We start from the raw sequence: 11125 nt of genomic DNA on the forward strand, positions 1-11125 counted from the left end.
GGGCTCTAGGCATGTGGGCCTCAGTAGTTGTGGCTCACGGGCTCTAGAGCGCAGGCTCAGTAGCTGTGGTGCACAGGCTTAGCTGCTCCGCGGCATGTGGGATCTTCCCAGAGCAGGGATCGAACCCGTGTCCCTGCACTGGCAGGTGGATTCTCAACCACTGCGCCACCAGGGAATTCCTAGGCTGTTATCTTAAAATCAGAAAACTTGTAGGTATTTTTCCCTTAATCTTTTTATTATAAAACAATCAGCAGTTATACAAAGGTAGAAAATATAATAAACTTCTTGTACTTATTATCCAACTTTAACAATTATTAACTTTTGGCTAATCTTGTTTCATCCATATGCCCCTTTCCCAATTCACCAACTGGACTATTCTGAAGTAAATTCCAGGTAGCATGGCATTCTATTCTATATAGTTTTCAAAACATAAATGGGATCATACTATATATTTTGTTCTGTAACTTCATGTGATCCCCTCACAATGGATATGTCAAACTTTATCTTGTGGACTGCTGTATTCCTAGAGTCTCTTACTTGGCAGCTATTCAATAAAAATGCTACATATTTTGCTTTAAATCCTTGTATTGCTGGTGTCAACAAACTTAAACACAACATATTCTTTTTGATCTAGAGACCTTTGGAAGAAAATTCTGTATTATTATAGTCAGAAATACATTAAAATTGTTCTGACCTTGGGATTATATTCAGCATTCCGGGCACGAAGTGCAATGGTCTTTAGGTCAAGTTTACAACCAAGATTCACTGTGGATACAATATTTTGCAGCTGCGGCACAATCCCAGAGCTCTCTGAGGCTGGCGTGGCAGGGGTAATAGGGGTCATGGGGGAGGGATACAGGGCAGTGGTGCCCGGCAAGGGTGCGGTTGTTAAGAGTCTGTGAGTGGAAAAGCTGTGGTGTCTGGCCCGAGGCCCCCTGGGTTGCCTACTGGGACGTCGACTGCTGAACGGCTGCCATTGCCGCCTGCTGCTGCTGCTGTCTTTGTTTACAACCAAGATTCACTGTGGATACAATATTTCTGTAAGAAATTAGAAAAGAAAACGTGATTATTTACTATTAGTGTTAGATGATTACTTAGAAATCGTATTCTTTCATTAAAACTAATTTAATGAAATTTAATGAGATTAGTTTAATTTAAACTATCTTAATTTTTTTAATTAAAATTTTAAAAAATTGCTGACATTTATTAAGTGTTTAAACAAGTACCAAACACCATGCCAACATTTTACAAAGATAATCTCACTTAATACTTACAATGCACTATGAAGTAATAACTATTAATACTGCCATTTTCAGATGAAGAAGCTGAGGCTTAAATGGGGGTAACTTGCTCTGTATACACATGGCTCCTAAGTGAGGTATGACTTTCTCACTTCTCTCAAAATAAGTATCTTTTGGAAGAACAAAAGTTCAATTATCTTTGACAAAGGAAGAAAACCAGCTTTTTCCTCTGATTAACCCTCAGTAAGTCAAGAAAAACAAACATCACCATTTATTATCTGGGTCCAATGAACACTTTTCATTTTTTAATATTCTTATATAATTTTATAAATAACTTATGAGTTGTAACATCACTCTCTTGTGAATACTGATCCCAGATTGCAAATACATCTCCAACTGTTCCAGCTCATGGCTGCTTCTGGGTCTTTTTTTTCACACTGTCAAAATGCAATACCTTTGAAAACTTGATGGCTCATAATTAGGTTGAAAAGAGGTTGGGTGTCTTCTTTAATACACAACTGTAATGCCAGTTAGGATGATCAACTCAATGTTCTCATTTCTACATCACCTATTTCCTTCCAATCAATTTTACATACACAAGTTCACAGAACTTTCTTAAAATCTATTTTTTTTCTGTAGAATTGGTAGTAACATCCCCACTTCCTTTTCTGATTTTAGTAATTTGAGTCTTCCCTTTTTTTGTTAGTCTAACTAAATGTTTGTTGATTTTTTTCAAAGAACCAACCTTTTGTTTCGTTGATTTTCTCTACTGTTTTTCTTTTCTCTATTTCATTTATCTCTGCCCTAATCTTTACTATTTTCTTCCTTCTGCTAGTTTTGGGGTTAGTTTGTTCTTTTTTCATTTGTAATGTTAAGTTATTGATTTGAAATATTTGTTTTTTAATGTGATCATTTATAGGTATAAATTCACCCATAGCACCACATTTGCTGCATCCCATATGTTTTAATATGTTGTATTTTTGTTTTCATTTGTCTCTGAGTATTTTCTAACTGCCCCTGTGATCTTCAATCCATTGGCTGTTTAAAAGTGTGTTATTTGGACTTCCCTGGTGGCGCAGTGGTTAAGAATCCGCCTGCCAAGGCAGGGGACATGGGTTCGAGCCCTGGTTCAGGAAGATCCCACATGCCACGGAGCAACTAAGCCCATGCACCACAACTACTGAGCCTGCGCTCTAGAGCCCACAAGCCACAACTACTGAGCCCATGCACCACAACGAAGAGTAGCCCCCGCTCGCCGCAACTAGAGAAAGCGTGCGCGCGCGGCAACGAAGACCCCACGTGGCCAAAAATAAAAATAAATAAAAAATAAGTTCATAACAAAAATAAATTTAAAAAATAAAAGTATGTTATTTAATTTCTACAATCTTGTGAATTTTCTGGGACGCTTTGTGGAATACCAGAAATATTACGGTGTTGGCAAGAAACAAACACCCCATCTGAACTGGGTAGAATTTACGATTTAAACCAAAGGTGCAAACTTAAATGCACACAGGAGCCAGGTAAGTGTGCAAGACAATAGGGTATGGTGTTTATAGAGGTGAACTAACAAGTGCTTATCTTTCTAAAATCATTAAGATTCAAATTATTTTGTTTTTTAAATTGTTTCAGATCAAACAAACACCCAAGGCAAGATTTAGGTCACTGGGTAACAGTCAGGATCCATGGTTAAACATTACTTAGTTCTAAAAATGATCAGGAATGACTTACAAGAAAACTGGGTAACATAGTTGTTACAAATAACCCCTGATGTGGCCTTAAACTTCCTAAAGGCAAAAGCTATATACTTCTCAGTGACAGATATTTAAGAATATTTGTTTTTCAGGAAGGAGAAATTTTCCCTACCCGTCCCCTACCCCCCAGTTCTATTACATACAGGACCTAATTCAATTAGATAGAAAAATACATTTAGGACAAGAACAGCCATCCTCAGCTTGCGGGAAGGGCACAGTTCTTCAAAAATTTACATGCAGCCCTTACAATAACCAATGAAGAAAAACAAGGACCACTATGAACTATAATGATTCTGTGACTAAGTGATTAATCTTCCCAAAAACTAAAAATATTACAAGGGAAGGAGACTACATAAAGCTTCATTTGGTAAATCAGCTACAGCGAAATGTCTGCAACAACAAAAATGCAATCCAAATTGGACTTCACTGGCCCAAGCACATAAGCGCAGCTACCAGATTTCTGAAGATACTCGGAGAGCCTTTTACTGGGGGCATCGACTCACTAAGACAGTTTTCCTTTTCCTTTTAAAGCGAGTTTTGATGCATGATCACCATCAGCACCACATGAATAAAATCGATCCATCTGAGAGCACAGCTCCAGGGCAGGGAAAGGACATGCAACAAGCACTCACTGCAGCTGCGGCACAATCCCGGAGCTCTCCGAGGCTGGCGTGGCAGGGGTAATGGGGGTCATGGGGGTCATGGGGGAGGGGTACAGGGGCGTGGCGCCCGGCAAGGGCGCGGTCGTAAGAGTCTGCGAGTGGAAAAGCTGTGGTGTCTGGCCGGGCGCCCCCTGGGCTGCCTGCTGGGGCGTCGGCTGCTGCACGGCCGCCGCTGCCACCTGCTGCTGCTGCTGCTGCTGCTGCTGCTGCTGTTGTTGCTGCTGTTGTTGTTGCTGCTGCTGCTGCTGCTGCTGCCTTTGCTGCTCCTCCAAAACAGACAGGCTGTTGGTGCCCTGAACGGGCTGTGGGGTCAGTCCCGTGCCGTACGGCATCATCGGACTAAAGATAGGGATTCCAGGAGTCATGGCGCCCTGTGGGAAGTCAGGAGAACACTGGGTTAGGCTGGCTGGTGTGAGTGTCTGTAGGACTTGGCTGGTAGAACAGCAGGTGAGATTTGCAAAGACGGCCACCTTCCGGGTACAAACGGGTTATTCAGCAGTGATGGGGAGGAACCTGCTCTTCTTACACGCGTCGCTTTCTTCTTCAGCATAACACAGGAGGTAAGAGCTTAGGATGTGGAAGCAGACCTGGGTGTGAAATCCAACTCTGCTACTTACAACACGTGAGAATTTAAGGAAGCTCCTTAACCCTTCAGGCTCTAGAGGATAACAATGCTCTAAGACTTAGAAAAAATCGAGAACTTCTACTCTTTGAAAGATACCATTAAGAAAATTAAAACTTGGGACTTCCCTGGTGGTCCAGTGGTTAAGAACCTGTCTTAAAATACAGGGGACGCCAGTTCGATCCCTGGTCAGGGAACTAAGATCCCACAGGCTGCGGGGCAACTAAGCCCATGTGCCACAACTAGAGAGCCCGAGTGCCGCAACTACAGAGCCCACGCGCTCTGGATCCTGTGCACCACAATTAGAGAGAAGTCCGTGCACCACAACTAGAGAGAAGCCCACGTGCCGCAACAAAAGAGCCCACGTGAAACAATTAAGACCCTACGCAGCCAAAATAATAAAATAAATACATTTTTTTAAAAAAAGAAAATTAAAAATTAAGCCACAGACTACGAGAAAACATCCACCATACATATATCTGAGAAAGAACTTGTATCCAGACTACATAAAGAACAATCAAAATTCAATAAAAGATGAAAAAATAGACCAATAAAGAATGGGCAAAAGATGTGAAGGACATTTTACAAATGAAGATCTATAAATAGCTAATAAACATTTGACAAGATGTTCAGGATCATAAGTCGACAGGAAAATGCTTGTACTTCTAGAATGGCTGAAGTAAAAACCCAAGGGCTGGTGAGGATGTGGAGCAACTACACCTCTCACATGTCGCTGGCAGAACTTCAGAACACGCTTTCTTATAAAGTTAAACGTGCACTTACACAATGACCCAGCAATCCCACTCCTGAGTACTCACCCAAGAGAAACAAAAACATAGCAGACACGGAGAATGTACACAAACGTACAGCACCTTTATTCATAATGGCCCCAACCTGGAAACAACCCTAATGTCAGCAACTGGAAAATGGACAAACTGTGGTACGCCCATACAACAGAGTGCTACTTGGTGATAAAAAGGAACTTGCTGATATACAAAGAAGACAGACACAAAAAAAGCATATACTGGTATGATGCCATTTGCATGATATTCTAGAGTAGGCAAAACTATCTCTAACTCTGGAAAGCAGATCAGTAGTTGCCTGGAGCTAGGAGAGTGACTGCAAAGGGTCAGGAAGGGATTTTTAGGCTGATTAAAATGTTCTATAACTTTCACAGGTGCATACATTTATCAAAACACATACTTAAAATGGGTCTTTTGGGACTTCCCTGGTGGCACAGTCGATAAGAATCCACCTGCCAATGCAGGGGAAACGGGTTCGATCCCTGGTCTGGGAAGATCCTAAACGCCGCGGAGTAGCGAAGCCCGTGCGCCACAACGACTGAGCCTGTGCTCTAGGGCCCGCGTGCCACAACTACTGAAGCCCACACACTTATTGCCCGTGCTCTGCAACAAGAGAAGCCACCACAAGAAGAAGCCCACGCACTGCAACAAAGAGTAGCCCCCGCTCGCCACAACTAGAGAAAGCCCGCACACAGCAACAAAGACCCAACGCGGCCAAAAATAAATAAAATTAAATCTTAAAAACGAGTGTTTTTATTTAAGTATGAAAAGTACACTTCAACAGAAGTTATTTTAAAAATTTAAAAGTAGCTACATTATTTGGAACCTTAAACATAAAAATGAAAAGATAAAACTAGAAGATAATTTGGTTAGAGTTACCTCCAAAATCAAACACCCTATAATCACTCGGACCACTTTCATAAGTGCTTATCGAAAGATTAAGTTTTACAGACAAATACACATTTTAGCTTCCAAACAAACTCCCCAAATCAAACACTATCATGCCTATTCAAAGCCTAATAGAACTTCTCAATGAAATAAAGGAGGCTTAAAAAATATAAATCCGGGCTTCCCTGGTGGCGCAGTGCTTGCGCGTCCGCCTGCCGATGCAGGGGAACCGGGTTCGCGCCCCGGTCCGGGAAGATCCCATATGCCGCGGAGTGGCTAGGCCCGTGAGCCATGGCCGCTGAGCCTGCGCGTCTGGAGCCTGTGCTCCGCAAAGGGAGAGGCCACAACAGTGAGAGGCCCGCGTACCACAAAAAAAAACAAAACAAAAATAAAAAAAATATATATATAAATCCATTTTCAACAACAGATGGTTAAATTCCCTTGCTTCCCTTTTACGCCGTCTCTAACAATGCCGAGTCTGTCCTACGTGTACCCTCCCTCCAGCTGTATTACCTGAGGGGAGGCCAGGCCCTGGGCATAAGGTGGGAGGCTGTTGTTCTGATCCATGAGGTTCACTCTCTTCTTGGCAAATCAAAACCCTTTGGACTGGGAATCACCTCAGCATTCAGCCTCTTCCTAGAGCATCCCCAGCACACTCTCAGCGACGTCCTCAGCTCTCTGGGTTATCTTCATGCACACCAGGAAACAGTGATGCTGCTTTGAAAAAAGTTTGAAGTTTAATGTAAGAATACAGGTAAGCTATACAGTCTTATAAACCAGTTTCACGGTTAAACAAACAAACAAAGAATGAAAAAAACCAACTACACTATTTTGGAATATATTTCTTTTTACCTTACAAAGCTGAAATCTTATTCCTTCCACATTTCCTGTGACTGCATGCAAAATTGCCAACAGGACAAAAATTGGTTTTTTATGTCTTTAGTTTATAGTCTTATAATGTTAAAAATTAAGGTACACAATCAGCATTAAAAACTTTTGGGGAAAAACACCCAGGGAAAACAAATTCCTAAGGAACCTGTCATATCTGAGTAGAAATATTTATTATGCACCGTATACACAGCGCTTTTAGGCTAAATTCAAGTTTTAAAATATTCCGTTCAGCATTCTATCCTCTACAATGTCTTGGGTATTAAGTTTAATAAATTTTGAATTGGATCCAATACACTTTAGTATGCTCATTTATTGAGCAACTACTTTATTTTTTATTTTTTTTTTTTTTTGCGGCACGCGGGCCTCTCACTGTTGTGGCCTCTCCCGTTGCGGAGCACAGGCTCCGGACGCGCAGGCCCAGCGGCCATGGCTCACGGGCCCAGCCGCTCCGCTGCATGTGGGATCTTCCCGGACGGGGGCGCGAACCCGGTTCCCCTGCATCGGCAGGCGGACGCGCAACCGCTGCGCCACCAGGGAAGCCCTGAGCAACTACTTTAAATAAAACACTGTGATAGAAGCCGTACAGACATAAAAATAAACATCATGTTTTAATATATGTAATAACTTTACTTCTTCAGAACACATAAATACAAACTATGCCTGTATCTGGCTTTCCTTAAATCATCTCTTTACTGGCTACACGTTTGAAATTTCTTTTAGTCAAAAGAACTGAGTGACTGATGAACTACCTTTTATTGTTTAGTTCAGATGGACTCCTACCGTGCTCAGCGTTGCTGTGAGAACTGACCGATTCAAACAGGACTGATTAACACCTCAAGAACAGCATCTAATTATCACACAGTAAGCACAGGATAAATGTTAGCTATTATTATTAGATTTCAGTTTAAACATTACCATCTAATAAGATATTCTCACACAGATCTTAAAGTTACAAGTTATACGTCAAAGACACACACGTAACTCAAGCATGTACTGGTACAAAATAAGCACTCAGAAATAATCTGATAATGACTTTGAAAGGACAAAGGACTCCAAAGACTATATATCCTACATATTCATCAATGGAAAACAGACCAAAAAAAAAGAGAAAACTCTGCTTCAGAAAACATCAGACATATAAGAAAATTATGCTCTTTCAGACACTGTTATCCTCTTACAACAATAGAAGTGCTGCAAATATAAAAATGAAGAGGCATTTGATCCCTGGCATCAAAGAGTTCAATCTGAAGGGTTTGTAAATAATCACTGCAAAACTTAAGTGCTATAATAGCAGATATGCACTATGCTAAGCCCCCTGAGTGAAGAAATCAGCAATATATGTCTTTGTAATCTCTGTACTTAGTACAGGGCCTGGCATATAGTATGTGATCATGAATGAATGCATACATGCTATACAAAAGAAGACAATATGCCAAGTGTTCTGGAGAGTATGTTCATAAAGCAGGGACCATATGACTTGGGTCTGGCAAGGTGAGAAGGAATTTACATTCAGCATTTCAGGCAGAAGAAAGATCAAGCAGAAAGAGACAAACATTGAAAGAGCATGCAGTATGCAAGCAACAAATTTAGCATGACTGCATGGAACGTTTCTGCAGGGGATGAGACAGCAAATATAAGTGGGGTCACATTATCAGGATTTTAAGTCATTATTACATAAGCAATACGAGCAGTGACAAGGTTTTGAAGTGCACCATGAGTAGATCTACTTTGGCAAGAGTGTGGATGATTTCCAAGAGATAAAACTGGAGGCTGGAAGTTCCGTTTAAGACTCACTGCTGTGGTTCAGGCAAGAGCTAATGCGGGCAGGATTTAAACCACCCATTAATATGGCTACACATTATCCAGAAACTGGTGGCTCCAGACTCCTTCTTACAAACTAAGTCTAGAGAAGAAATCTGAGGAACTAGGTTGAGGCCTCATGTTACCATTTTCAGAGCTCATCTGTCACTCCCAGTGATGGAACTGACCATCTTTCCTCCCCTGTGTCATTAAAACCTTACAATTATTACCGCACTACTTTATCCTCACAAAAGAGAGTTGTTTGCAGAATCTCATTTTTTGGTCAAATTCGGTATTTTTTGAAGATAATCACTGATAAGGGAAAAGACTGAATTAATTCTGCATAGCCTTCTAGTGACTGCATATGTCAATCAAGCATAATCTTTTCAGAGACGCCTACCTGGAGTTTTAAACGAGAAAACCACACAGTCCAGGGCCTAGAGAGGGAGACCTTGTAAGTAAAGTGGTGTGTATTTGTATTTTACGCTCTAGCGTGCCTGAACTCTCCGGCCTCTGACAAAACGTTAAAAAGTCTCAAGCGCAACTTCATTATAAAACCACCACTGCTGGTAGCAAAACAAGTGGGCACAGACCAGGGTGAATCTGCCTTTCAATATCGAGAATTAACGGATGGCAGGACATACAAGACTCCGCGTCTTGGATGCGCGGGACTGTCCTGTCCCAGGCCCCTCCCAGAACCCTGCACCCCACGCTCGTACAATGGGAAGCCGCTTTCGAACCACGGCAGAGGTAGGCACCCGGTGGGATCGGCAGCCGGTACAGGCCGAAGCTGCAGCAACACGAGCGGGAGGAACAGCCCCCGCGCGGTCTCCCCGTCCATTCCGCGCCTCCTCCCACCATCACCCCAGGGCCCCGCTGTAGTGGTCACCTCTACACGAAACCTCAGAGAAAAGCTAAAAGGGCTGTTACCTGGAGTCACTGCAGAGATAACTATCGGTCGGCGAAAACGAAGTTAAGCCGCAAACGGCCAAGGCGCCCGCTACGGCGACCCTTCCCGACCCTACAGAACTCCCGGCGCGCGTTGTTAACGTCACTTCCGTCAGTTCCGCCCTCGGCTTCGGCCGGCTGCCCACCCTGGAGCGCGGGCCATGGGAAGTGTGGGCGTTGCGTCACTTCCTGTGATTTGCTGGGTATTCGGCTTAAGAGAAACAAGGGGCGGGGCGGAGCTCTTCTGACTTCCGGGGGAGGCCACCCTGCCAGAGTATTTTACGATTGGTTGTTGCTGGATGTAGTAGGGAAGACATTGATTTTTAAATGTTGACTGTTTAAACTGACTAGCGGTGTGACATTTAGCGAGTTACCAGACCTCTCCGCCTCAGTTTCTTCGTCTGTAGGATGGAGTAATAATAGCACGTGTCCTCTTAAGGATTGTGAGATGGATTAAGGAACTGCATGAACAGTGCCTGGCACATGGTAAGCATGTTAGCTAGTCTCAAACATGCAGAATGATAAAAAAACAAACAAAAAAAACCTGGTTTACAAATTCGATTATATTTTAATTCTGCTGCTACCATCTTATGCAGTATTTTCACATTGGTCACAAGGAGACTATAGGTAGTTGGACCCCAGAGTACCTCTCCTATGGCTCATTTAGGCATAATTACATGTTATAATGCTTGTTAATTTGCTTCCTTTGTACTTCATATAATCAATGAGGTTGTGAGCTCCTTAAGGATAGGAAATGTTTTACAGAATTTTTGTATCCAGGACAGTACCTTAATAAGTACAATACTTCTCTGTCCATAACCATCAAAGAAAATCCTTTGTTTACAGTAAAGTATGGGGAAAGTTTTAATTTAAAAAGTACTTTTCAAAAATCTTCTCTGTTTCCAGAATTGCATGTATATATCAGACAGTCCATTCTATATTAGCCAGCTGCTTGTTTGCTTTTTTACATAACATTTTTAAATTGTAAAATATAATATTCATATAAAGAAGTACATACACCCATGTACAGATTAACAGACGGTATTAAATCAAGTAAAGACAACCAGTACTGCCAGCACCACGACCCCCTACCCGTCCCCAGCTACACAGGCCCTTCCTACTCACTGTGTACTCCTCAGGTACATAGTATGTATTCTTTTGCTCAACGTGAGAAGACTCATCCATGTTGATGTGCCTTCGCTCTAGATGAAGTAGGTTAATTTTTTTGCCGTGACCCATCCCTCAGTTGCTTTATCCATTCTGCAGTTTATGGACATTTAGCTCATTTCCACTTTGGGGCCATTAAGAACAATGTTTTATGAACATTCTTACACGTCTTCCTAGCTAGGGTACATACCTCGGCGTGAAACTGCTGGGTCATGATGCGTGTGTATTTTCAACTATGCCGAGTAATGCCAATCCCTGTTCGAAATATGGCTGTACCAATTTACGCTCCAATAGAGTCTTCGAGCTTCCGTTGCTCCATAGTTTTGCCAATTTCTTTGTAAGGTCAGACTCT

The 11125-nt window shown here is 42.2% G+C and overlaps 1 protein-coding gene across 1 annotated transcript in view; it reads right to left on the reverse strand.

Annotated features, from left to right (window-relative positions):
* TBP (TATA-box binding protein) overlaps positions 1 to 11117 on the reverse strand; it is a 16097-nt gene extending 4980 nt beyond the window's left edge. Inside the window, 6 exon segments of the mRNA XM_024122706.3 lie at positions 695 to 787; positions 3621 to 4025; positions 6481 to 6684; positions 7608 to 7705; positions 9589 to 9872; positions 10964 to 11117. Of these exon segments, the coding sequence (XP_023978474.1) occupies positions 695 to 787; positions 3621 to 4025; positions 6481 to 6534 (552 nt within the window). The 5' untranslated portion in view covers positions 6535 to 6684; positions 7608 to 7705; positions 9589 to 9872; positions 10964 to 11117.
* Between the last annotated feature and the right edge of the window lie 8 nt (positions 11118 to 11125).

Source organism: Physeter macrocephalus, chromosome 10 (genome assembly GCF_002837175.3).
Source record: "Physeter macrocephalus isolate SW-GA chromosome 10, ASM283717v5, whole genome shotgun sequence".
NCBI lineage: Eukaryota > Metazoa > Chordata > Mammalia > Artiodactyla > Physeteridae > Physeter > Physeter macrocephalus.